The following is a 22,655-nucleotide window of genomic DNA, read 5'->3' as shown; positions in this document are numbered from 1 at the left end:
TCCACATTTACAAATGTACTTGAAAACATCCCCGTGGTTTCTGAGCTTGATCACAGCTTTGATGAACGGGTCCCACAGCTACTGACCTGCATTGTCTCCCAGCTGTCATTGTAAAGGCAAGGCCAATAGCTTTCCTAGTTTTGTATTTTCCCTAAGCATTAGCTTCATAGGCATATAAGGAGTTTTGCACTAAGTGTACATTCCTAGCTACAGTTCTTGCTGTGTACTCCAAAAATCCTAACTAATAAAGATGGAATATGCTAATTGACCCTCACACCATTGCAAAGATGGCAGCGCCCACAGCCAATAAGGAGGGAATATGCTAATTGACTGCCCCGCCCTCAAAGATGGCAGCGCCCACAGCCACAAGATGGCGGTGCTCAGTCCACTCAGACCCACTGGGGCAGCAGGCACACAGCAAGGCTGTACCAGCCCCCAGGCGGGCCCAGCCGCTCCACGCTCCTACCTCCAGAGTCCCCCAGGCCCCTCAACCCCCCAGTTGCCCAGGGCCATCCCAAAGTGCAGGCAAGCCTCGGATGGCAGCTGCCCAGCCACCCAGGGCTGGCCTGAGGCACAGGCAAGCCTCGGATGGTGGCTGCCCAGCTGCCCAGGGCTGCCTGAGGCTCAGGTAACCAGGGGCGGCTTGTGCTGCTGGCAGTGGCAGCAGCAGAGGTGTGATGGGGGCATCGCCTTCCCCTGATCGCTGGGTTGCCTCCCACCCCTGAGGGCTCCCCGACTGTAAGAGAGGGCAGGCCGGGCTGAGGGACCCCCCCGTCTCCAGTGCATGAATTTTCCTGCACTGGGCCTCTAGTATTATATAATCATAAAACATCACTTTCTCCCATCTACATGTTTACCTTTTCCACTTTCATCCATTCTTTATATTCTCATTCTTATTAATATGCTGCCTTAGAATTGTTTGATGTATCCTATCATGTACACTGTAATTTTTCTTTAGAGCATGAATTACATTTACTGAAGCATGTGTGTGCAGTCTATATAACTATTTGTGGTTTCCCTAGGGAGATGTTAAGCTCCACCAACATAGAAATTATGTCTGTCTCATTATTATTCTTCATCCACAATGCCCAATAGAGGTGCTGCAACATACTAGGCATTCAATAAGTATTTGGTAAATGAGGAAATATGTAATTCTAGTAGTTAATGAATTAACCAAGATTTTTAAATTTAGAACTAGAAAAATGTCATAGAAGAGAAAGGCAGTTTGATTGTTTTTAACAAGTTGATAGGCCATGAGGATTTTTTTTTTAATATTAAAAATCAGTTGTATGGCCTTCTAAGTAAATGAAAACACTCTTAAGCCAGTTGCTTGTGGCATTCTTCAGTTAATTATTCACTTAACAAATCATTTGTGATTTTAGATGGCTAAGAAACAGTAGGTTGAGAAGCAGCAATTAGTCAAAGAAGGAAATTAGAAAAAATATTGACGTTGCACACGTATGTAACCCTGGACCCTACTATGCCAAACATGCCCCGACTCTTAATGGTGTACATGGGATGAATCCCAGTAGTGACCCCCAGTGCCCTTCACCTAGGCAGCAGTCAGTAAACACTGATAACAGTGATAAGGTACCTAGTACTCATTTTCTGATATTGGGTTGCATGGGTTATTTCCGTTACATGGTTATTGAGACCAAAATTAGCGTTGGTCCTCTTTTCCATCTTGAGGGAAGAAACTACATGACAGGTGTGTTTAGACATTGCATACAAAAGTAACGTTTGGCCAGTCATCTTTTTGGGAGGTCAGCTCCTAGCATTTCATGGTTTCCTGAGAATGGACATTGACATGCCAAGTATATTAAGGCTTTCTCCACCTTTAGTCACTGTTCACATTTATATCCACCTTTTTACTGTGTCAGTAATAATAAAATATTTCTCCTATATCATGTCTACTATATACTAGCCACTCTACTGAGAACTTTACAAGTATTATGCCATTCAATTTTCCCAACAATCTCATGAGGTGGTTCCTTTTACAGATGAAAGAATTGAAATCCAAATTGAGTGGCTCCGTTTAGCCCTCACATTCTTTTGCCTTCAGAGCTCAAACGCTTAATTATATTACTTTTAATACCGAGTTACAACAGGGAAAAAATAAACTCCTCCATTTCTTCCAATTTGGTTCATCAATCCACAATCATTTGCTAAGTATCTCAAAAGGGCAGACCCTTGATACATGTACATATCCATATTAGCTGTCCTACTGTTGGATAGACCAACATGGAAACTTTGTTTATTCAACAAGCATGTAATAAGCACCTACTAGGTGCTAAGACCTATGGGGAAAATGTGAGTATGGTATAATCTCTCATTTTATGTGAATTGGGGTTTAGTAGCTCCCAGTTCACATAATAGAGAAAATGCCAGCATGGATTTCTTTATGAAATAGAATTACTATAGGTAAAGGGTGCCCTCTTATGGACATTTATGAAAACTGTAATAAAACTACTCCCCTCCTTCCCCTACCCCCCTCAGAAGTCAAAACTATAGAAGAACCTGGTTTTCTCAGAAGTAAAAGTACTTTTGCCTCATCATAAAATTTGCCACTCCACTTCATAGGACCAGGGACTCCTGACTTTTGGGAGAGGGTTGAAGTCTTCTGAACGTATTCATTATGATTCAAACAATTGAAAAGAGGTGTATGGTAAACTCTGAATCTCTTTAGAATCAAACTAAATAACAAGTGTTTAAAATTTCAACCTACTGAGCACATGTACAGTGTTTTATGAAAATGCATCTATAAGTTACCTTATAAAACTTTTCCAAATTAGTATCTCAGAGGTAGATTTAGCCCACAGAAATGTTTTGTTTGACCCAGAATTATTACCACCTTTGAAAAATTCTAAGATTTCAAAAGAAACCATAGATATTTCTGGTGCCCTTTTTTTTTAAAAAAAAAAAAAAAGTAGATCTGGCAGCACAGGATGGACTATATATGTATATGCCAACAAGGCAACAGCTAGAGGGGATAAGAAAATGATTCTGAGATTTTCCTGGTTGAAAATTTAACTTGAAACATTTGCAAAGGAATGTGTGTGTGATTTTTTTTTTCACCCTGTAAACATGAAAACTTTTCCTTCCTCTCTCCCTTAAGAGACCGTATCATATTCGCTCCAGTACTTCCAGCAAGGAAATTGCACACATGTTTGAGACGGCTATTGTGCCTTACCCTTCTGCATGGTCACAGGAAATGGTGTCACTTCTTAGAAAGGTGAGGAGGAGGATTGCATGACAAAAAGAAACGCTAAAAAGCAGCATGCTCTCTGGTTAGAGTCAGTGCACGATATTGGAGGTGGCCGTGATAGGGTACATTTCTGGAGTGGGCTTTGCAGCTAACAGCTTTCAAACGCATGGCTTCTTTAAGGCAATGCACATGTCCTCCTGTATGTGCCAAAGCCACCTCAAACTCAGCGGGCCCGAAATGGGTTCTTGGTCTCTCTGTATTTCCTGGACTTTCTCCAAGCTTCCCAACTCAGTGACTGGCCTCTACATCCTATCACTTATGCAAGCCAGAAACCAGAAATCATTCATCGCCCCCATATCCAATCCATCACCAAGTTCTGTAATTTGACCTTTTAAATATTCTTTGAATCTGTCACTTCCCTCCATCTCCATTACTGTCTTCCCAACCGTACTGCCATCAAGCCTTATAATTGGTTTGCCCTGTGCACTTTTACACACTCCATTCTTTTCTCCATTCTGTCCCATAATGATCTGTTCAAAGCAGATTTTGTTGTCTTCCCATTGTTCATGGAATAAAGATCAAAGTAAGTTGTATGATATAAAAGTTCTAACTACCTCTCAAGCCTTATTTTGGACTTTTGCCCCCTTTTGATTACACATAAACCACTTTAGTCTTTTTCTCTTGTTTCCCCTCCTCCATCTCACTCTCACATATCAGTCTCTCCCCACAGGCCCTTTGCACATGCTAGTCCCTCTGCCTAGAACACTGCCCCCTCCCCAACTCTTTCAGCTCCCTCCCTTAGACCAGCACCTTTCAGTGTGATTCACTGATTAGTTCAAGTCCATGAATTGTTTCTTCAGGTTCATGACAAGTACAGAAATTGAAAGAAATATTTTTAGCATTTGATATTGCTACTGCCTCTAAGCACATGGTCAGTGGGATCATCTCATTTGTAGCAGGAGCTCAGTAGTGTGTGTCCAATAATAGTGTGTGAAGAATATGGACCCCAAGAGGATGGGTGTGGCTTTTATCAGGAAAGAAAATTGCACAGGTGATGGCAGGTCAAGGAAAAGGGCCTAAGAGTCAAACCTGTGTTTCTTGCCTTTGGGGTCAAGTTCATTTGTTTTGGAATAGGGACATTGCCATTGGTTATGTCAAAGATGAACAGGTGGTAATTTCCCCTAAGCAAATTTTCTTCAGTTTCAAGACAGCCTCTTCACCCCAAATTTCTACCCTGGTGATCCCAGGTTATCCCCTGCAGAACAATTCTCAGGTGGAATTGCCACTTTCCATTAGAACCACAGGGTTGATGTGGTGTCGTTGGCTCCGGAGTGGTTAAGGGGGAAAAAATCTTTAATCCCAGTTTATAAAACCCAGAACTATAACAGTTACCTTAGTTACATCTTCTCTGTGTCACCCCCAATATATTGTGGTTAGTTGTAAAAACAGCTAAAAATTTTAGTGAGAAATAATTTTCATTTGTGAAAATGTGCACATATACCTCCCCTAATAAGAACAGACCTTCTCTTAAGCACTTTATATACATGGCCTTATTTCATCCTAGCTGCAACCTTATGAAATAGGTTATGATCCCCTTTTAACAGATGGGTGAACTGAGATTTAGAGAATAAACTTGCCCATAGTTAATAAAGTAGGGGAATCAACCATCAAAGAGATGTTTGACTCCATAGGACAAGCTATTTTCACTCTCCACCTTGCAAAAAAAACAACAACCTACAATTCATTCTAACTGGGCATTATCTGTATTATTTGTTTATGGGGTCAGGAAAGGGGAATGATGCCTTATTTCCTTCAGTCCTACACTTGAAAACATTTAGAGGGAATTTGTATGGTGTTTTTTTTTTTTTTTTTTTTGCCCCATTTTGACCTTCCTTGTGGTCTTAATGTTTCTGTTCCTTTGGCAGCTACTTGAACCTAATCCAGACCAACGGTTTTCTCACCTGTCTGACCTTCAGAACTTCCCATATATGAGTGATGTGAACTGGGATGCGGTTTTACAGAAGAGGCTCATTCCAGGTTTCATTCCTAATGTGAGTCAATCCTAACAAACCCATAATAACTCACATGCAGTGCATATCGCCCTGGTTGCCAGAGACGCACCTGGTCTGGTTAGATAACCACATCAGTGTTGTAAGAAAGCCCAAATTCCCATTTTACAGATGAGAACACTGAGGCACACACAGGTAACTTGGCCACCAAAGAGTCCCGTGGCTACCAAGTAGCTGAGTGGGAATTCCAATCCAGCTCTACCTGTGTCTGGAGTTCTAGCTTCTAACCACTTTTTGTGGCATGCTTTTGTTTTTTTCCCAAAGATCTAATTATCTTAATACACAGTCCTCACTTAATGTCATAAATAGGCTCTGTGACTTTAAGAGAAGTGGCATAGAATGAAACCAGATTTACCATCGGCTGGCTGATATAAACAAGGGTTAAGTTCCTACATAGCTCCTCAACGTTATAATGAAACAAAACCTCAAAGACCTGCTGTTGTCCTTTCTAGGAATCTGCTAATTGAAAAAATGATGCTTTCTCTGATTCCAAAGATGTAGGAATTTGTATGCCTGGGGTTCTGTGAGTCAAAGGATTGAAACCTGTTGGGTTGGGGTGAGACATTTATTTTTACCATTCATCCCTCTTATATTCGTAATGACTAAGGGCCAAAGGGAAATAATTCCCACTGGATGAGTCCCTGGCCAGGGGACATCTGTGGCCTACTGCAGACCCCTGGTAAGAGCCAGAATCCAGGTCAAAGTGCTCAGTGAGATGGCGGCATCCTGGAATTCGGGGGGAGAATCACGACCTTATGGAGAGACCAGGGGGTGGGGCCAAGGACTTACCTGGCCACTTTGCCAAGTCCAGTAGGGGTAGCTGGTACCAGGTTGACAGGTGACACTGGACCCTCCTGCTGCTTCCACAACCCGCACCAGGACAAGGAACCATCAGTTCTGCATCAGGAGGCCCTCCACATACAGCTCTGACTTTATTGTGAATCAGAATCACGTGGGGAGCTTGTGAAACGTGCAATTTTCTTGCTTGCAGTTGGGGAACTGGGAAGCTGAGCAAACAACTCAAGTGATTCTAATTGTCTGCATGATCGTTAGAGCATAACTTTGAGACCCAGAACCCAAAAGGTCAAACTTTAGAAAAATAATTGTCATTGGTTTCCTCTCAACTCAACCCACGGGAGGCTAGGCTCGTTGGGAGTTTAGAAAAATAAACAAAATATAAAATTAATGAATGTGCAAAACAATGCTGGCAATACATTATCCAAAATTAGTGTGGGAATCCTAGCTCCTTTAGGACCTCGTGTCTGTCTCCACATTCGCTCAGGTGTAGTTTGGGAATGATACAGGGATCTAGGGAGTGAGCCAACCTGTGTTCCTTGCAGAAAGGCAGGCTGAATTGCGACCCCACCTTTGAACTCGAAGAAATGATTTTGGAGTCCAAACCTCTTCATAAGAAAAAGAAGCGTCTGGCAAAGAAGGAGAAGGAGATGAGGAAATGTGATTCCTCTCAGGTGAGCAGGTCCCTGCCCAACCCGTGGGAACCTTCAGGATGGCTGCAGCTCCTTTGGGAGCTTCTGCTGGGAGGTCATCTCAGCGCCTGGCTTTTGCTGCCTTGTGAATGCGCCCAGAAGCTGAACAGCTAGGCAGCCCTGGGCATCCTAGCAGCAATATTTCCCTGTGGACTTTCTAGCTCTGTCATGAACTTGATTCAGTTAGTACCTTCTCCCAGCTCTCAATTCAAAATTGTCAATTTGCTGGGAGAGACTCTGATTGGCCAAGCCCAGGCCAGGTGACTAGGTTTCAAAGCCCAGCCATGCCTCGTTTTATTTGCCCTTTGCTTTGATGTTGTGTTTTTTACAAATTGAAGGCAAGACTCTCCACCAGCAAAAAAATTACAGCTTGCTTTATTGCAATACTCGCTTCATTGTGGTGCCCTGAAACTGAACCCACAATATCTCTGAGGTACTAATATGTCTGTATCCACATGACTGTTTGGGGCCTCACTCCTGCTGGGAGCAGCCAGCCCTAGAGGTGGTGTCTGTTCTTTGCTATAAGCAAAATTTCATGCTACCAGAGCTAGCAGAATAGAGAGCAGAAATGATGGAATTCTTATATGGTCAAGTACCATTTTGGGATTTTTAGGCTGAGTTGATTTTTTAACCATATTATTCTGTCAGAGTTAGAGCTCAGATCTCTACAGCAACTTACAGGGGCTCAGTAGGATTTTATACATGTGGCTCTATGCACTATAATGGTGGTGAAGAAATAAACAGTCAATTTGCCTCTAATGATTACCCATTCATCCACTCATTCACCCATCCTTGCATCCATCCACCTACCCATTCAACTAATGGCCATCCATCCCTTCATCCATTTATTTAGGCTACTTTTATTGAGAACCTATTAACTTCCAGGTCCTATATTAAATACCAGAGGTAGTTATGAATATCATTCTTGCATTCAATGACATTCCTGTTCTCGAGGATTGTATAGTCTTGTTAGCTCTGCAAACAAATCAGAATGCTTAATGTCCTTCATTTTCCTAGTCCTCAGGAACCACTAGACCCTTTAAAGGCCAACCAAAGTCTACATCCTGTTTGTTCACAGGCTGGCCTCTTGCCAGATCCCCAGCCTTAGGTGTTTTCTAGGGCGCTGCAAAGATCGCTTAGCTGTGCCACAACCTATCTTGTTATTGCTCTGCACTTTGACCATTTTCTTCCTAATGATCTGTTCTTCACATCATCACTAACTGGCTTCTCCAGATTTACCCCTCTCTATGTCCCTATATAGTTTGATTCAAGCTGGATAGAGGCCTCAAATGTAGCAAATACAAGATATCATCTTTATTAGACGGTTCCTAAAGTTTTAGAGACAGCAATGATTTGCAAGTAACAGTTTACCATGCCTACTGGGCTCTCCATGATTGCCTGGTACTCGCCATCCTTGCCCTCCAACCACATAGGGCCTGAAGTGTCTGACCCTCAAGCACTATAGGTTTTGTTCTTCTTCAAGATCTTTGCTCCTCCTTTTTCCTGAATGTCCTCCTGGATCTTCACATAGGAGGCTTCGTCTCATCCTTTCTGCCCTTAATGTCACCTTGTCGAAGATAAAGTCTGGCCACCATCACTGTCTTAGCCCCTATTTTTAATTCCTTCATGACATTAACATAGTTTATAAGTGTTTGATTTATATGTTTGAGTGGGTTTTTTCTGTCCCACTCAAATGAAGGCTTCTTAAGGGCGAAGACCAGGTCAGTCTTACCCATCATTATCTTTGTGGCACCTCAACCTCAGTAAGTGATTCACTACATTAAAAAAAGGAAAGAAAATGTTATAACTGAATAACAGAAACTGAATATTTCTTTTCTTAAGAGTCACAAGGTCAGGTTCCACCCATGAGAAATCTTCCTGTGGTCCCCCCTTGTCCTAGTCCTTACCTGCCAGCCACCATGTTGAAGCAGCAAGCCTGCCCACCTCCCCTGATGGGAAAGGCTATGAGCACTTACCCACAGCACAGACCCCAACACTTTCTAATATCAAACAAAAGAAAAAAGCAGTTTTCTCCTTCCCCCAAGTCTCATATCAACCTTAGAATCACTTACCAAGAAGTGGCTCTGCCCATAATGAAAAACAGACCATAACATTACTAATCAGAGAAGTTTACATACTTTTCATCTTTGTTTTGTTTTTAACTGTTTTATATAGGTAAAATATGTATAATATAAATTTGCCATTTTTAAGTGTGCAATTCAGTGGCATTAAGTACATTTATAATGTTGTACAGCCACTACCACTATTTTCAAAATTGTTACTACTCCAAGCCCCATTGCTTTTTTCTTCAATTTCAGCAATGTTTTTCACTTTTCAGAGTACAACTCTTTCACCTCCTTGTTTAAACTTTTCCTAGGACTTTTTTTTTTGGATACTATAGAAATAGAATTGTCTCCTTAATTTCCTTTTTGTAACATTAATTACTAGTGTATAGAAACAACTGGTTTTTCTGTGTTGATTTTGTACACAGCAATTTTGCTGTACTCATTTATTAGCTCTAGTAGTTTCTTGTGAGTTCTTTGGGAGATATATATATATATACACACACATATATTCATGTCATCTGTAAATAAAGATACTTTTGCTTTACAGTTTGGATGCCTTTATTTTTTTTCTTGCTTAATCACTCTGGCTAGAGTTCAGTACAAAGTTGAATAGCAGTGGTGAAAGTGAGCATCTTAGTCTTTTTCCCCACCTCAGGGAGAAAGATTTTAACTTTTACCATTGAGCACTATGTTAGCTGTGGGTTTTTTGTAAATGCCTTTTATCGTATTACATTTTATATAACCTTTTATATTTGTAAATATGTTTATATAAATTGTTTTATGTATATAAAATATTTTTATATATGTATTTAATGTATAAATACATACATATATGTATATAAATATATAAACATATACATATATAAAATAGATAAACTATGTAAATATATTTTAAAATATTATGTAATATTTTGCTTATATATTTATGTAATATTTTAGTGTTAAAATTGTACTTGAAGATATAGCATTTTCTAATTCCTAGATTTAAAAAATGAATGAATGGCATTTTTTTCTTAGAGAATAATATTTTTCATCAGAAGTAATTTGGAAGTACTTTGTTGCAGACTTTTAAAATATTGGATCTGGGGCCGACACTGTCCTGGGCCCGATGAGTATCATTTTTTTGAGGTTCAGTTTTCTCATGATGATGGCCAAGCCATTGGTTGGTGTTGAAAGCTAGACAGTGAAACAGCAAAGCAAATGGTTTGCATGTCTGTGAGGAGTCACAAATATGGACAGCTCTGTTTGCTGACCCTGAGGTCTAGTTCATGAACCCCAGCACAGTCGTTGAGGGGAACATTTGATAGGAATTCAGTGTGAAGGAATGTTTCTAGGTTGTTCATTAAATTCAAGTAGAACTTCCAAACCTTTCACATGATGGCCAGGAGATGAGAGGTGAGCAGGTAACTAGCTCAATAAGCCCTTGTCCCCACCCTCCTTGTAGCCATGGTTTCTTCTTGGGCTGCTTGGCTGAAAGACATCAAGGTCATGAATCATAACCCAAGTCTTCCCTGCTGGCTCATTGTAGGGAGCAGTGTGTTGATGTATTTTATCCTCTTGCTCTTTCTTCCCTATTTGTTGCCCTATTGTTCTGGTTGGGGTCTCACTCCTGCTACAAACTTTGAGATAGCATCTGTTTTGAGGATGCATTCTTTGATTGGGCCATTCAATGAACAGACACTCAATAGGTGTTGGCTCTTTGAGGACCCTCATTGATCTACTAACTATATCTCTACTCTTTTTTTCAACGTTCACCTGGAAGATGTGCCTTCTTCAAGAGCACCTTGATTCTGTGCAAAAGGAATTCATCATTTTCAACAGGGAAAAGTAAGTCAGTAGCTCCTGCAAGAACAGCAGCCCAGCAAATGATAGAGTGTTTCAAGCCAGACTTTACTTGCAAAGCCTTAATATATTTTTTAACATTTTTTTTCTTTCTAATTATAAAAATGATGCCTATCCATAATAGAACATTTGGGAATTTCAGGAACCTTTTTTATTTTTTTATAAGAAATTTCAAATATTGTAGTAGGTAAATGAGCTTCAAGTTTCTGTTGATGGGAAGGGCAGAGAAATTGGGACTTAAACATTTCAAATCTATGATGTTTTTAAGGTTTCCCCGATCTCTTTATAAATTGTTAGGCTTAATGCTATCATTTCAAAGGCTTACCTCTCTTTATTTTCAGTGGATAAACCCCTCTTTCTTTTTTCCTCTTTTAAGAGTAAAAAGGGACTTCAATAAAAGACAAGCAAATCTAGCCTTCGAACAGACCAAAGACCCACAAGAAGAGAATGGTCAGAATAACAACCTGTGAGTCATCAACATCTTCTTCTTGGGACATTTCCTGCCACTCAGGCCAGCAAGTTCCGACTTCCACAGCAGGATGAGCTGACGGTAGTTCCCTCCGCACACCGCACACACCTTAGAAAACGTGAATGCCTACCTTTGAGGGAGGCAGCACGAAACAACGAAGAGCTGCCTGGGCTCCTGGGAAATGGTTACACCACTAACAAACCATGTGACCATGAGCAAGTCACTTAACCACTTTCTCTGCTTCGGTTTATTCTTAATGAGAGAGCTCTACTGGGTGAGCTCTCCTCTGCCTTTTTATTGCAACCACTGTTGTCCTAAACAGCCTTTATTTTTATTTCTAAAGGACTATTTGGATGTAGATTTATTTTTCCACCTCTTCTAGTTACACTGTGACAGATGGACAAATGGACATAGGTGGGTGATTGAGTAAGGTGTTTTGGTGGGTGGGTGATTGAGTGAGGCTCTTCAGAGGTAGGAAACTTAATAAAAAGGTCACAGTCCCCCAGTCTGACAGAATAGGAATAAGGAATCCAATCAGGAAGAAATGAATGGGACTGGATTAAAGTGAAACAGACTTATCTGGGCCTCCCAGTGCTATGCCAAAGTGACATACCACATCAGCTTATCCCAGCTAGCAGTAGCCTGCTATGCATATCTGTCCCAACACCCTGTACAGTGACGTGAAGTTGGGAAGTTGAAATTGGTGATGATGAGGCATTTGCACCATGGAAATTGGCCAATGCTACAAATCAAGGCATTCTCCCTCCCCACCCCCCCACACACACCCAGCAAGCCATTGTTAGATATTTATGAGCACACCACTTGCCTTCTTCCAATAATCACAATTCTTGGGAGCTCATGGTCCTCTTAAGATTATCAGAGACCTACATCTGGAGGGGATCAGGAAAGACTTGTCACATTGATAGCATGTCCACCTTGCAGTACAGTGGCGTGTCTTACTTAGGAGTTACAGTCTCAGTTAGAATGTGCAGTGAATTTTAACAGTAAAATTTACCCTTGAAAATTCCCTGAGATTACCCATAATGTATGGTGGGTATCTTGTCTTTGTGAAGCCAGGACAGTGAGCCTCCCGTCAACAATGAAACAATTCCCCTTTTTGGTTCATTTTGATTTTGCTGTTTACCTTTATTTTTGGCTGATATCAGATGAATCAAAACATTGAACAAATTACATATGCATTTATAGAGTAGAATCACACTAAGAACCATAGATGCGTACACATCTGTGAAGTTAGGGGTCATGGAACTAAGGGAATGCCTTGTGCTCACTGAAGAATGGCAGGTAGGATCACCTAATTACTTAAAGTATGATTGATGGCTCACTGTTTTCCTTTATATTTTCTTTATATATTTCTAAATCGCCAAGTTAATTCAGCTGCATGAGATGTGCATGTAATGTATCTCCACTCTCCTGAAGATCTTTGCAGAGGAACTATTTTGGGCCATCTACAGAGGCCACTGCGTAGGGAGTCAAGAAGTGAATAGTCTTGACGGGGGACTCTTTTAACCTCTTGGCCACCCTTGTCCTTCTTTATGGAGAGTGTGGGCATCACCAAGGTGGTGTTAAGCTGGCAATAGGGGAAACCAGACTGGCCCATTTGAGAAACCAGACATGTGGACATAGGCAGAAGTCCCAGCTGTGGTCACCTGCTACACCAGACTTTTCCAGGAGGGGTTTGCACTGCAGTGGTCGGCAAACTCATTAGTCAACAGAGCCAAATATCAACAGTACAACGATTGAAATTTCTTTTGAGAGCCAAATTTTTTAAAATTAAACTTCTTCTAACGCCACTTCTTCAAAATAGACTCGCCCAGGCCGTGGTATTTTGTGGAAGAGCCACACTCAAGGGGCCAAAGAGCCGCATGTGGCTCGCGAGCCACAGTTTGCCAACCACGGCACTAGGGCATCTCGGCCTGGGTAGAAGCCAGTGCTGAATTTTTACAGTAGTCTCCTCACTAAGCTGATAGGCCCAGCATTTCTGGCGGAGCTGTGAAACAGTGCCTACCTACTTTAACAGCAACCATCCTTTTGTTAAGAATTAAAACCAGCTCCTTTGTTCTGGCTGTTGGATTCCTTTTCTCTACATTCTCCACATCGTGTCTATGCTATTTTGTTTTCCTCCGAACACTATAAATTCTAAGTGCTTGCCCTGACTCAATTTCACAAGGAAAGGGATGGGTTGACAAGATGACCAGATTCTCCTCCAGGGGACCACCTGCACATTTACCAACTTCCATCTTTTCATTTGTCTTGATTCAAGCCCTGATGTGCTTGGACTTACTCCCTAGTCACTGCTTCGTCCTCTTGCTGTGACCCTGTATGCATGAACCCAAAGGGGAGGCATTGGGAAACACTTAGCAAAGGGCAATGGGGTTGGTAGGATCTCCACTGGGATGAGAGCTCATCATTTGTACCATTTCACGTCTGCACCATGGAAAATGGGATAGGAACCCAATGCACTCGCTATGCCTGTGCCTGAAGCACCTTGATGGGCGTTCAGGAACCAAGGACCCTCTGAGCAGAGAACACTGCCTCAGAGAGGTGGCATGGATTTCCAATCTTAATCAAGTTACAGCCCCACAATGTGTTTCCAGCTAGAAAAGAGCTTTGCATCCATCAGTGTAGATAATGACTAATTATAAATGACTTCCACTGTTATATATTAAGACAAACAAGTTTTCCAAAAATTAAAGGATGCCTAAGTCCTTACCATGATTGCTACTATTAAAATCAGGTCTTCTGCTTTTTGCCATTAAAAAAAGCTGAAAGTTACTATCCTACATTGTGGAACATGTCTCATTTGGATTTGTGACAACCAGGGCTCAGGGCTAAGAATTTTAGAAAAAAAACGGACTATTGCATTTTTCTGTCTCATATTCCTGGAATCCTTCCCTCCTAACAGCTTCTTCCCTTATCTGTGTGGAGCATCTAGAGTCTGAGCAGGTTTTGAAGACCAGAACCTCCTGCTTATAACACTCTAGCGCTGCAGCTGGCCACCATCCCGGTGCATGCACAGTGACCTCTAGTGGATGGCCGGGGCATTGGAGCTCTGTGACCCAGGCCACAGCCCTAACTGGCCGTGAATACTGTTAATGGCTATCACACCTGGATGGCAGCACTAGTTTGGGCTGAGATCAATGCTAGGGAAGGAAGAGATGTCGAGCAGCACAGAGCATGGTTAAATTAATGTGGATAATTAATTTGTGGTTAGGCTTCTTCTGATAGGAAAATTTTAACCAGAAGTAGACCATCATAGGTTGTCTAGTTTGAATGGATCGATAAATAACTACCGAGAAAGAATGGTACTACAGCTGGTGGGGCAAGTATTGCTGCTTTGGGCTGACGCAATAACACTAAAGCTTCAATTCTTCCAAAGCTGAATGAAAAGGCATGAGAAGCACAGCAGGTTTGTTTCAGCACCCAGTTATCCTTGCATTGTGTCTACACAAAATCCTGTTTCCCACTCTGCCTGCCTGTGATTACTGCTTCTGACAAGCTCTGCATGTCTGTGTCTGAGAGTAAATATTGCTGTGAAACCTCCAAACTTCAGTTGTCTGTGCTGTTGTGAACAGGCAGTCCTTGGGTGGGAAACACATGGTTCTGTTCAGCTGTAGCATCTGTAATGTAAATGTGCCTGCGTGATTAAAATGTCTTCTGTATACAGTCAGCCACTGACCCTTCTTTGTCAGCTGTGTGTGTGTGATGATGGTTTTCTCTAGAGGAAGGGTTGTGGTGCCCAACATCACCTGTTCTTACTTCCATTTCCTCTTATGAGGAAAGTCCTTTCCCAGGCAAACTGGTGACAGAGATGATAGTCTATAAACTATCAGATGCAACACAATTTAATCCCCATGTGTGAAACCTAAAAACCTGGCCCCTTTAGCATTCACACCTTAGGGAACACAAGCCAGAATTCCAGATGTTGTCTTTCACCAGGACCATAATCCTATATAATAAAAGCCTAATATGCTAAGTGTCTGGTCAACCGTTCAACCAAAGTGTAATATGCTAATGATATGCTAAGGCCACTGAACCACTCGCTATGATGTGCACTGACCACCAGGGGGCAGATGCTCCAACTGGTAAATTAGCTTGCTGCTAGGGTCCGGCCGATCAGGACTGAGCGAGACGGGTCAGACATGCCCTGGAGCCCTCCCGCAGTCCCTCCCTGGCCCTGGTCATGCACCAGTGGGGTCCCTCAGCCTGGCCTGTGCCCTCTCACAATCCAGGACCTCTTGGAGGATGTCAGAGAGCCGGTTTCGGCCCAATCTTGCAGGCCAGGCCAAGGGACACCATTGGTGCACAAATTCGTGCACCAGACCTCTAATCCATGAATAGCCCATGCACCTTTTGCCAGCACACTGCTTTCCTTCCCCTCAACCTCATTTTCCTGCTCCATTCCATCCACCAAAGCAGAGGTGGGTGTTTCAAGACCCGTACTCTAGGATGGGAAGGGAGTAGCAGCTCTGAACTCCTGCAGCTAGAAGCAACTTCTGCCTTAGGAGAAAATAGAGGGACCTTCACTACCTCTCAGACCCACATCTTAGCAGCCAGGCCAGCGGGTTCCCTGGGGTTGTCCTGAAATAGGCTCCTGTAAGCCATGTGGGCTCTGAAATCCTGCATGCTGGGTGCTCTGCTGCCCAGGTCACATTCAATCGTCTGTCATGTTCTCAGCTGCCATTGGAGCACAGGGCAGGATCTAGGCCTCTTCTGTTCTAAAGGGTGCCAGCCTTAAGTGACGTCATTTTTGCAAATTGCTTTGGCCCTTTCATCCCCCACTTCCTGTTCATGGTTAGTATTCCCTTTGTGATGGCTTGAGGGTCCCAGAGCTGATTCCAGAAAGTTCTTTGAAACCAACTGGCAAAGGCCGAGTCAAAGCTTATTAATCATCAGATCTTGAACCTCAAGCTGAAATAACTCTTTATGTGTTCAGAGTAGCTTTTAGTATGGTTTCTGAGCTTCTATGTTCCTGTACTGGCAGCATCGGTCTACCAAACCAAGAGGGCTCCTCATACATAAAAGCAATTCATCAGAAATTAGCACCCAGATCTCCTTCTCCCCACCCCCCCAACCCTGCCCCTCCAGTCCCATCCTGGTCACAGACACTTTGCTGAGCAGAGCATCCATGCCCTTCAGGTTTTAGACTGGTGATGGACCATCTGCTGCTTTTGCCTGCCCAGCAGCCATCCCCTCGTCTTCTGATATCACAAATTAATATTCCTTGAGTTAATGAGAGTCCACATGGTTTAGGTGGCTCAGGACTGGTCATGTGACCAGGTGTGACCCATCAGTGCCAGTCTCCCAGCCACAGTGACTAGTTTCCTGGTGAAAACACATGACGTGAGCCAGACCAATTAGAGTCAGTCTCTTTGGCTGGAACTATCTAGGGAATCTCTATCCTTCCCCTGAAATTACTAGCCTGGTAAAATGAAAACCTAGAAATACCGATGGCCAGGTTTGCTCCCATTTGCGTTCCTAAGAAGGCAAGCAGGACAAAGAGACAAAAACAAAACAAAATACCTGTGCTCGCTTGGGCAGCACATATACTAAAACTGGAACCACGCAGAGATTAGCAATGGCCCCCGTGCAAGGATGACATGCAAATTAGTGAAGCAGTCCATATGTTTTTAAAAGAAAAGAAACAACATTCTAGATCCAGCTTTGCTTAAGTCTACCCAAATCTATCCCTGATGTTTTCAGTTATAAACTTTGCAAAACAAAAAAATCTTTGCAAACACTAGTCTAACATTTGCAATGAAAAATGTTCTATGTAAATTGTAATTAGGTCCAGAAGTGTTTCCCCAAAAGGGTTTGGTGAAATGTTAGAAGATATTAAGTAGATAAAAAATAGTTTGAGGGCCTTGAATTGGACAGATTTTAAAAGACAGGATTTCTAAGAGCTTTGAATTTGATGACATACACGTAAGTCTCTCAAAGGAGTGGACATAGTTAATAATCCTTTCTAACACTCATGAGATTCCTTGGGACCAGCTTGATAAAGAATATACTTTGCAACATGCTTAGTTTGCATTTTCTCAAATTGCAGGCCTTTACAAAGAAGCAATGCTTTAAGGGAATGACACAACAAAGAACAAACAAAGAAATAAAAAAAGGCATTTACACTAATACCAAATTTTATTATACACACACACACACACACACACACACACACACACTAGAGGCCCAGTACATGAAAATTCATGCACTGGAGGGGGGGTTCCCTCAGCCCAGCCTGCCCCCTCTCACAGTCCGGGAGCCCTCCGGGGCAGGAGGCAACCCGGCGATCAGGGGAAGGCAACGCCCCATCACACCTCTGCTGCTGTCACTGCCGACAGTGCAAGCCTCGGCTGGCCCTGGTTACCTGAGCCTCAGGTAGCCCTGGGCGGCTGGGGGGCTGAGGGGACTGGGGGACTCCAGAGGCAGACACCCCAACAGGGCTGAGGGGGATGGGCACTGCCATCTTTGAGGGCGTGGCAATCAATTAGCATATTCCCTCCTTATTGGGCACCACCATCTTTGAGGGCTGGGCAGTCAATTAGCATATTCCCTCCTTATTGGCTGTCGGTGCTGCCATCTTTGTGACAGCGTGAGGGTCAATTAGCATATTCCCTCTTTATTAGATAGAATATGTGTATATATATATATATATATATATGTATATATATATATATATATATATTATAAACTTAGTAATTCCCCCAAGTTTTAATAATAGTCATCAAACTCTTTAGCCAAATAAAAGCTCAACCTCAACTGAAAAGATAGGACCTCCCAACATTTTCTCTGGATAACTCTGTTTTCATCAGATCTGCCCCCCTTACCAACCATTTCAGTTTTACTGATTTTAATAATTTGGGTCAATGTCATGTCACACACAAAAAAGACAGAACGACATCTGTGATTTTATAGTTATTTTAATAACCAGGTTTACATGAACAGTCACTTGATGAACTTATTTTTTTTTTCTTAATCTCAGCTAAACTCAAAACACAGTTTTCTTCACGGTTCAAACCAAACAGCTCTTCACATTCCAGAGCCGCCTCACAGCTACCACAGATCACAGGGAGGTCACTGTCCGTCCACAGTCACCAGACACAGAACTGAACACCCGCACACCACTTTCCAAAGGGGGGACCGACAACAGATGCTGGCTGCCGGGACAGCCCAGGTGTATGTCTGGGGCTCCAGCTAGACTTTTTCGGGAGAGAAGGCCTGGGGTGCTTGTGTAACTCGTCACCCTGTTGGGAAGGGCTACTCAGGGTGAGTGAAAGTCCAGGCTTAGGATGGAGGCCTTCAGAGCAGACAGTGAGTCTCTGGGTGTCATTACAAAGACAAAGGCCAAAGGATGATGGGACTTTGAAGAAAACCCATTTTCGAGATGGCTACAACCCTGCCAATTTCAGAAAACTTAGAAACAGAAGTATCTCTGCTGGGGTGATTGAATTAACAGTTCCTCAAATACCTTTCAAGTACCCAAGATCGTAGCTCTCCCACACAGAACCCTAGCTGATTGCCATCTGGGTTTAGGGACAACGTGGGGAGGTTGGGGGTAGGGGAGCAGGCGGGGTATCCTTAGAGGGGGGACAGGCCAAGATAGGAGACAGCAAAAGAAAGCCTGGGAGGAAGACAGAAGACCCAGCAGGTTGGAGAAGGTGCCAGTGAATTCTGAGAGGGCCTGACTCACTGTGGTGATCTCTTCCTAAACCCGTGTGTATGGGGCTCTTCAATGTGTCTTATGGAACAAGACAGATTGGAATATAAAATTTAACTTAAGTAACAAGGAACCAGAAATCAAAGTCAACAGTGGGAGTGTTCTTGGAATTCCCAGGAATTTCTATGCTTGGGAAGTTACTAATAGGCATGAAGAAAGGTGGGCTTTTCTAAGATCGTGTTGCCCAGCATCGAGGCATGAAGAGGCTGCTCCCACAGCAGGGGAAGCTCGTGGAGAATATAAGTCCTGGTCGAAAGTTTCATTGAGAAGTCCCAAGTGCAGCCAACTGGGCCATGAAATATTGATTTTCATGGCATAGAGAGGTCAGGAAGGATGAGCTGGACTCAGGGGCTGGTAACAGCAGCCGATGATACAGAAGTGGATGATCCCACTAGTTATTTACGTGTCTTTTCCTCCATCTGGTGATTGTGGCTGGTACTGCAACATATCCTAAATCCCAGCCCAGCCAATGAGGTATATAGAATATGCTTCTGATATAACAAGCTAGCTGCCTGTCTGCACAACTGCCACTCCCAGTTTGAAACAGGCTCCCACATCTTTGAGTTATAAACTAGGAGCTACATCCTCCCCTTCACTTACGCTTCCTCAAAATAAAGGCACCATGAAAAAGCCTTAAAGGTAGCAAGGTTCCTTCTTTTAAGAGGAAATCCTCTTTTTCATAATTGGAAGAGAAATGAGCTTACTTAGGGGGAATCCTCTCCCTTGGCTATTTCCACACGCCTCTCCAGCCACGTATTCTCTTCCACTTAAAACCTGCAGTTAGGTTTCTCCCAAACACCTGGAAGGTGTTTGAGGCCTCTCTTCAAAGTACCTAGTTGCACATAAGGTTACGAGTTCTACCAGCTGGATCCCAGCACAGAAGTCAGATCGCAGGTGAAATACATTTTTCCCCTGCACAGGGGCCCCTTAGTTCTACAATCTCGTCTGGTTCAGAGAACTTGTTCTGAAGTTGAATTTGGATGGGGAAGGACGTTCAGCTCTGGCAGACAAGGAAGGTGCCAGGGCTCCTTGCCAGCTTCCTTTACTTATGAGCCACATGTCCCTGCCACCCACCTGGGGAGACGTGGTACCAAACAAAAGCTCCCCCCAAGGCTGTGCTGATGGCTGGGGAGACAGACGGCCCAGGACTGAGCACCAGAACCACGTCACACAACATGCTCTTGCTGCTCCAGGCTGGCTTTCCCAAAGCCCTGCCTGACTCCCACACAAGCTCGGGATCTCAGGAGACCAAGACAATCAAACACTCACCACTGGCAGGACCAGCCCTTCACACAAGATGCCAGGGGCAGGCTGCCCTCCTCAGTTTGAAAAGACCAGCGAGAAGGTGACCTCCAACTCCTGTTTCCAGGGAGGTGCTATGTAAGCGAGGCCGCCCCACCCCGAGGGCCTGTGCGTGCTCCCAGCTGTTGCCTCTTAACAGCACCAAAGAGGCCAGTAGCACCCGAGAAGTGTCTCTCCTCCCTCCTCTCCTCCTTCCCAGCCAGGAAAAGAGAAGCATTTGAAAGCAGCTCTGAGAAAGAGGCCCGGCCAAGCATTAGCACGATCAAGTGGAAGCCATGGCTGGGTTTTGGTGTTTTAATAAAATGCTCAAACACATGAAATCTACTAAGAGAGGACGTGACAAAGTCCAGAACCTGAAGACCCCGCCTGCCTTCCCCACTGCCCCCGGAACCCTCAGGGGCCATCTTCCAAGGAAATAAATGTACTTCATTAACACAATACACAAGACCCCTTATATTCACCCCCCCACCCCCCCTCCCCGTACTCACCCTACCCCAGCCCTTGGAGCTCCTGGCTTTGCTCGGGCTCCCACCACCCGCTCACCCCAAATAACTGTGTCCCTTCTGTTCAGTCTCCTGACATCCAGCTTTGTCTGTCCCCTTGTCTTAAGATGCAGCACTACACACGCTCTCAACACTAGATAGCAGACTCCTTACCTTAGTGGCCTGTCTGATTGCATGCATGTAAATGGGGGAGAGGGGTCAACCAAATCAAGGCTAGGCATAAACAAAGCAATATTCGTAAAGCTAGGCAAGCGAGCGTAACATTGGAGAAACATAAGGCTTGAGGCTTATTGATTCTTTAGGTCGTAACTGTTTGGATTCGCTCTCCTTCTTAAATATCGGTGTACCATGTTGGCTTCAAATCAATCTCTTCTTGCTTCTGCCCCTCTCTCTGGGGAGGGGTTGCTTAACTCAGGGATGTGATGTTAGAACGGCCTCCAGGGGGCGCCACGATGCGCTTGCTGGCCGAGCGGACCCCTTCATCCACTTGGGTGCCTGCATTGGCAACACATTCCCAGGGAGAGAAATCGGGAGGGGGGAGAGGTGTAGACAAGAGAGAAACGGGATTAATTTTAAGAGTCTACGATATTACGTGCCTTCTGGCCTCCTCGCCCAAGAAACTTCCACTCTCGTTTGGGAGGTCTTCCAGACTTTTTATACCCACCCTCCTGAAACTCACCCTCTGCCAGGGAAAGCCAGGTTTATACCTGGATTTCATCCGACCCTCTGCATCATAATGATGATAACAAAAGCAACGATGGGAGTGTTATGAGAAATAGCTGCTCCATTCATGTGACAAGCAACGTTTTAAGTGTCTCTCCGTTTGTCTTACTCAACTCTCCCCACTCACTGTCTTTCCAGAAATGGACTGTTATTATCCCATTGAAAGAGGAGGTGACTGAGGCTGGGCGGAGCTAGGGTCATAACTGGCAGTGGTGACGGCCAGGCCCCTGCAGCCACAGCACAACAGGAAACACCAGTGAGTCCCTCTGTCCATTCAGAAGGAGCCGGAGAAGCTTAGGGCTGAGGGGAGCCAGGGAGCAACAGGAAAGGGCAGAAACACTGGCAAAGATTTCAGCAAAGAGCATGCTGTGACCTCTGGCAATGTCACTTGAGAACTTTTAGCCCTTTTCTTCTGTCTTCCTCCCCTCATCGCTTTTCCTCCCCATATCCTGCTGCACCCCTCTTTACCCCGTTTCCTGCCCCCACAGTTTTCTTTACACATCTCTGTCCTTTCTTTCTTTTTTAAAAAAATACACTTTATTGGTTTTTTACAGAGAGTAAAGGAGAGGGGTAGAGAGTTAGAAACATCAACCAGCTGCCTCCTGTACACCTTCTACTGGGTATGTGCCCGAAACCAAGGTACGTGCCCTTGACCAGAATCGAACCTGGGACCCTTGAGTCTGCAGGCCGACGCTCTATCCACTGAGCCAAACTGGGTGTCCTCAAACTATGGCCTGCGGGCCACATGCGGCCCGCTGAGGACATTTATCCGGCCCGCCGGGTGCCGCTGCCTGTCCTGCTTAGCAGCCGACTAGTCCTGGGCCCGCAGTGCACATAGGAATTTGTTCATAGTTTTTTTTTTTTTTTTTTAACTATAGTCCGGCCCTCCAACGGTCTGAGGGACAGTGAACTGGCCCCCTGTTTAAAAAGTTTGAGGACTCCTGGTTAGGGCGTCTGTCCCTTCTTGTTATCCTGCTTCCCTCACATTTAAATTGTTCATCATAGAGATGCTAACCTACTTTTATTTTTTCGCAATTTAAGACTACTGGTTGTGGAGGAATTGAATCATTATTTCGTATTTATATCAGGCAGTTCTTAAAGAATAGGTAAGATTCGTGACATGGCTGCCCCAGGGTAAATGTCCAATCAGCAGCAGCTGCTGTTAACTTGATTATTAGTACGAGGAAGGGCAGAATAAAAATCCTGGGTTGGAAGAAGCTATTGCAATTTGAGCATAAAAAGAATCTGAGCTCTCTT

At 43.8% G+C, this 22,655-nt stretch overlaps 2 protein-coding genes across 4 annotated transcripts in view; one reads left to right on the top strand and one right to left on the bottom strand.

Annotated features, from left to right (window-relative positions):
- Positions 1-14,826, top strand: part of STK32A (serine/threonine kinase 32A) — a 92,787-nt gene extending 77,961 nt beyond the window's left edge. For both annotated transcript variants that reach the window (XM_080673086.1, XM_080673087.1), the window contains exons 9-13: positions 3,116-3,232; positions 5,131-5,256; positions 6,615-6,743; positions 10,590-10,654; positions 11,046-14,826. In XM_080673086.1, the coding sequence (XP_080529212.1) occupies positions 3,116-3,232; positions 5,131-5,256; positions 6,615-6,743; positions 10,590-10,654; positions 11,046-11,139 (531 nt within the window). In that variant the 3' untranslated portion in view covers positions 11,140-14,826. The remainder of the gene's footprint in view (positions 1-3,115; positions 3,233-5,130; positions 5,257-6,614; positions 6,744-10,589; positions 10,655-11,045) is intronic.
- A 3,228-nt stretch (positions 14,827-18,054) lies between these two features.
- The window catches only part of DPYSL3 (dihydropyrimidinase like 3), a 108,706-nt gene continuing 104,105 nt past the window's right edge, over positions 18,055-22,655 (bottom strand). For both annotated transcript variants that reach the window (XM_080674228.1, XM_080674229.1), the window contains exon 14: positions 18,055-21,170. In XM_080674228.1, coding sequence (XP_080530354.1) covers positions 21,082-21,170 — 89 coding nt within the window. In that variant the 3' untranslated portion in view covers positions 18,055-21,081. The remainder of the gene's footprint in view (positions 21,171-22,655) is intronic.

Source organism: Plecotus auritus, assembly GCF_963455305.1.
Source record: "Plecotus auritus genome assembly, chromosome: 6".
Classification (NCBI taxonomy): Eukaryota; Metazoa; Chordata; class Mammalia; order Chiroptera; family Vespertilionidae; genus Plecotus; species Plecotus auritus.
The sequence above is the reverse complement of the archived record's forward strand: the minus strand, read 5'-3'. Positions and strand labels throughout refer to the sequence as shown.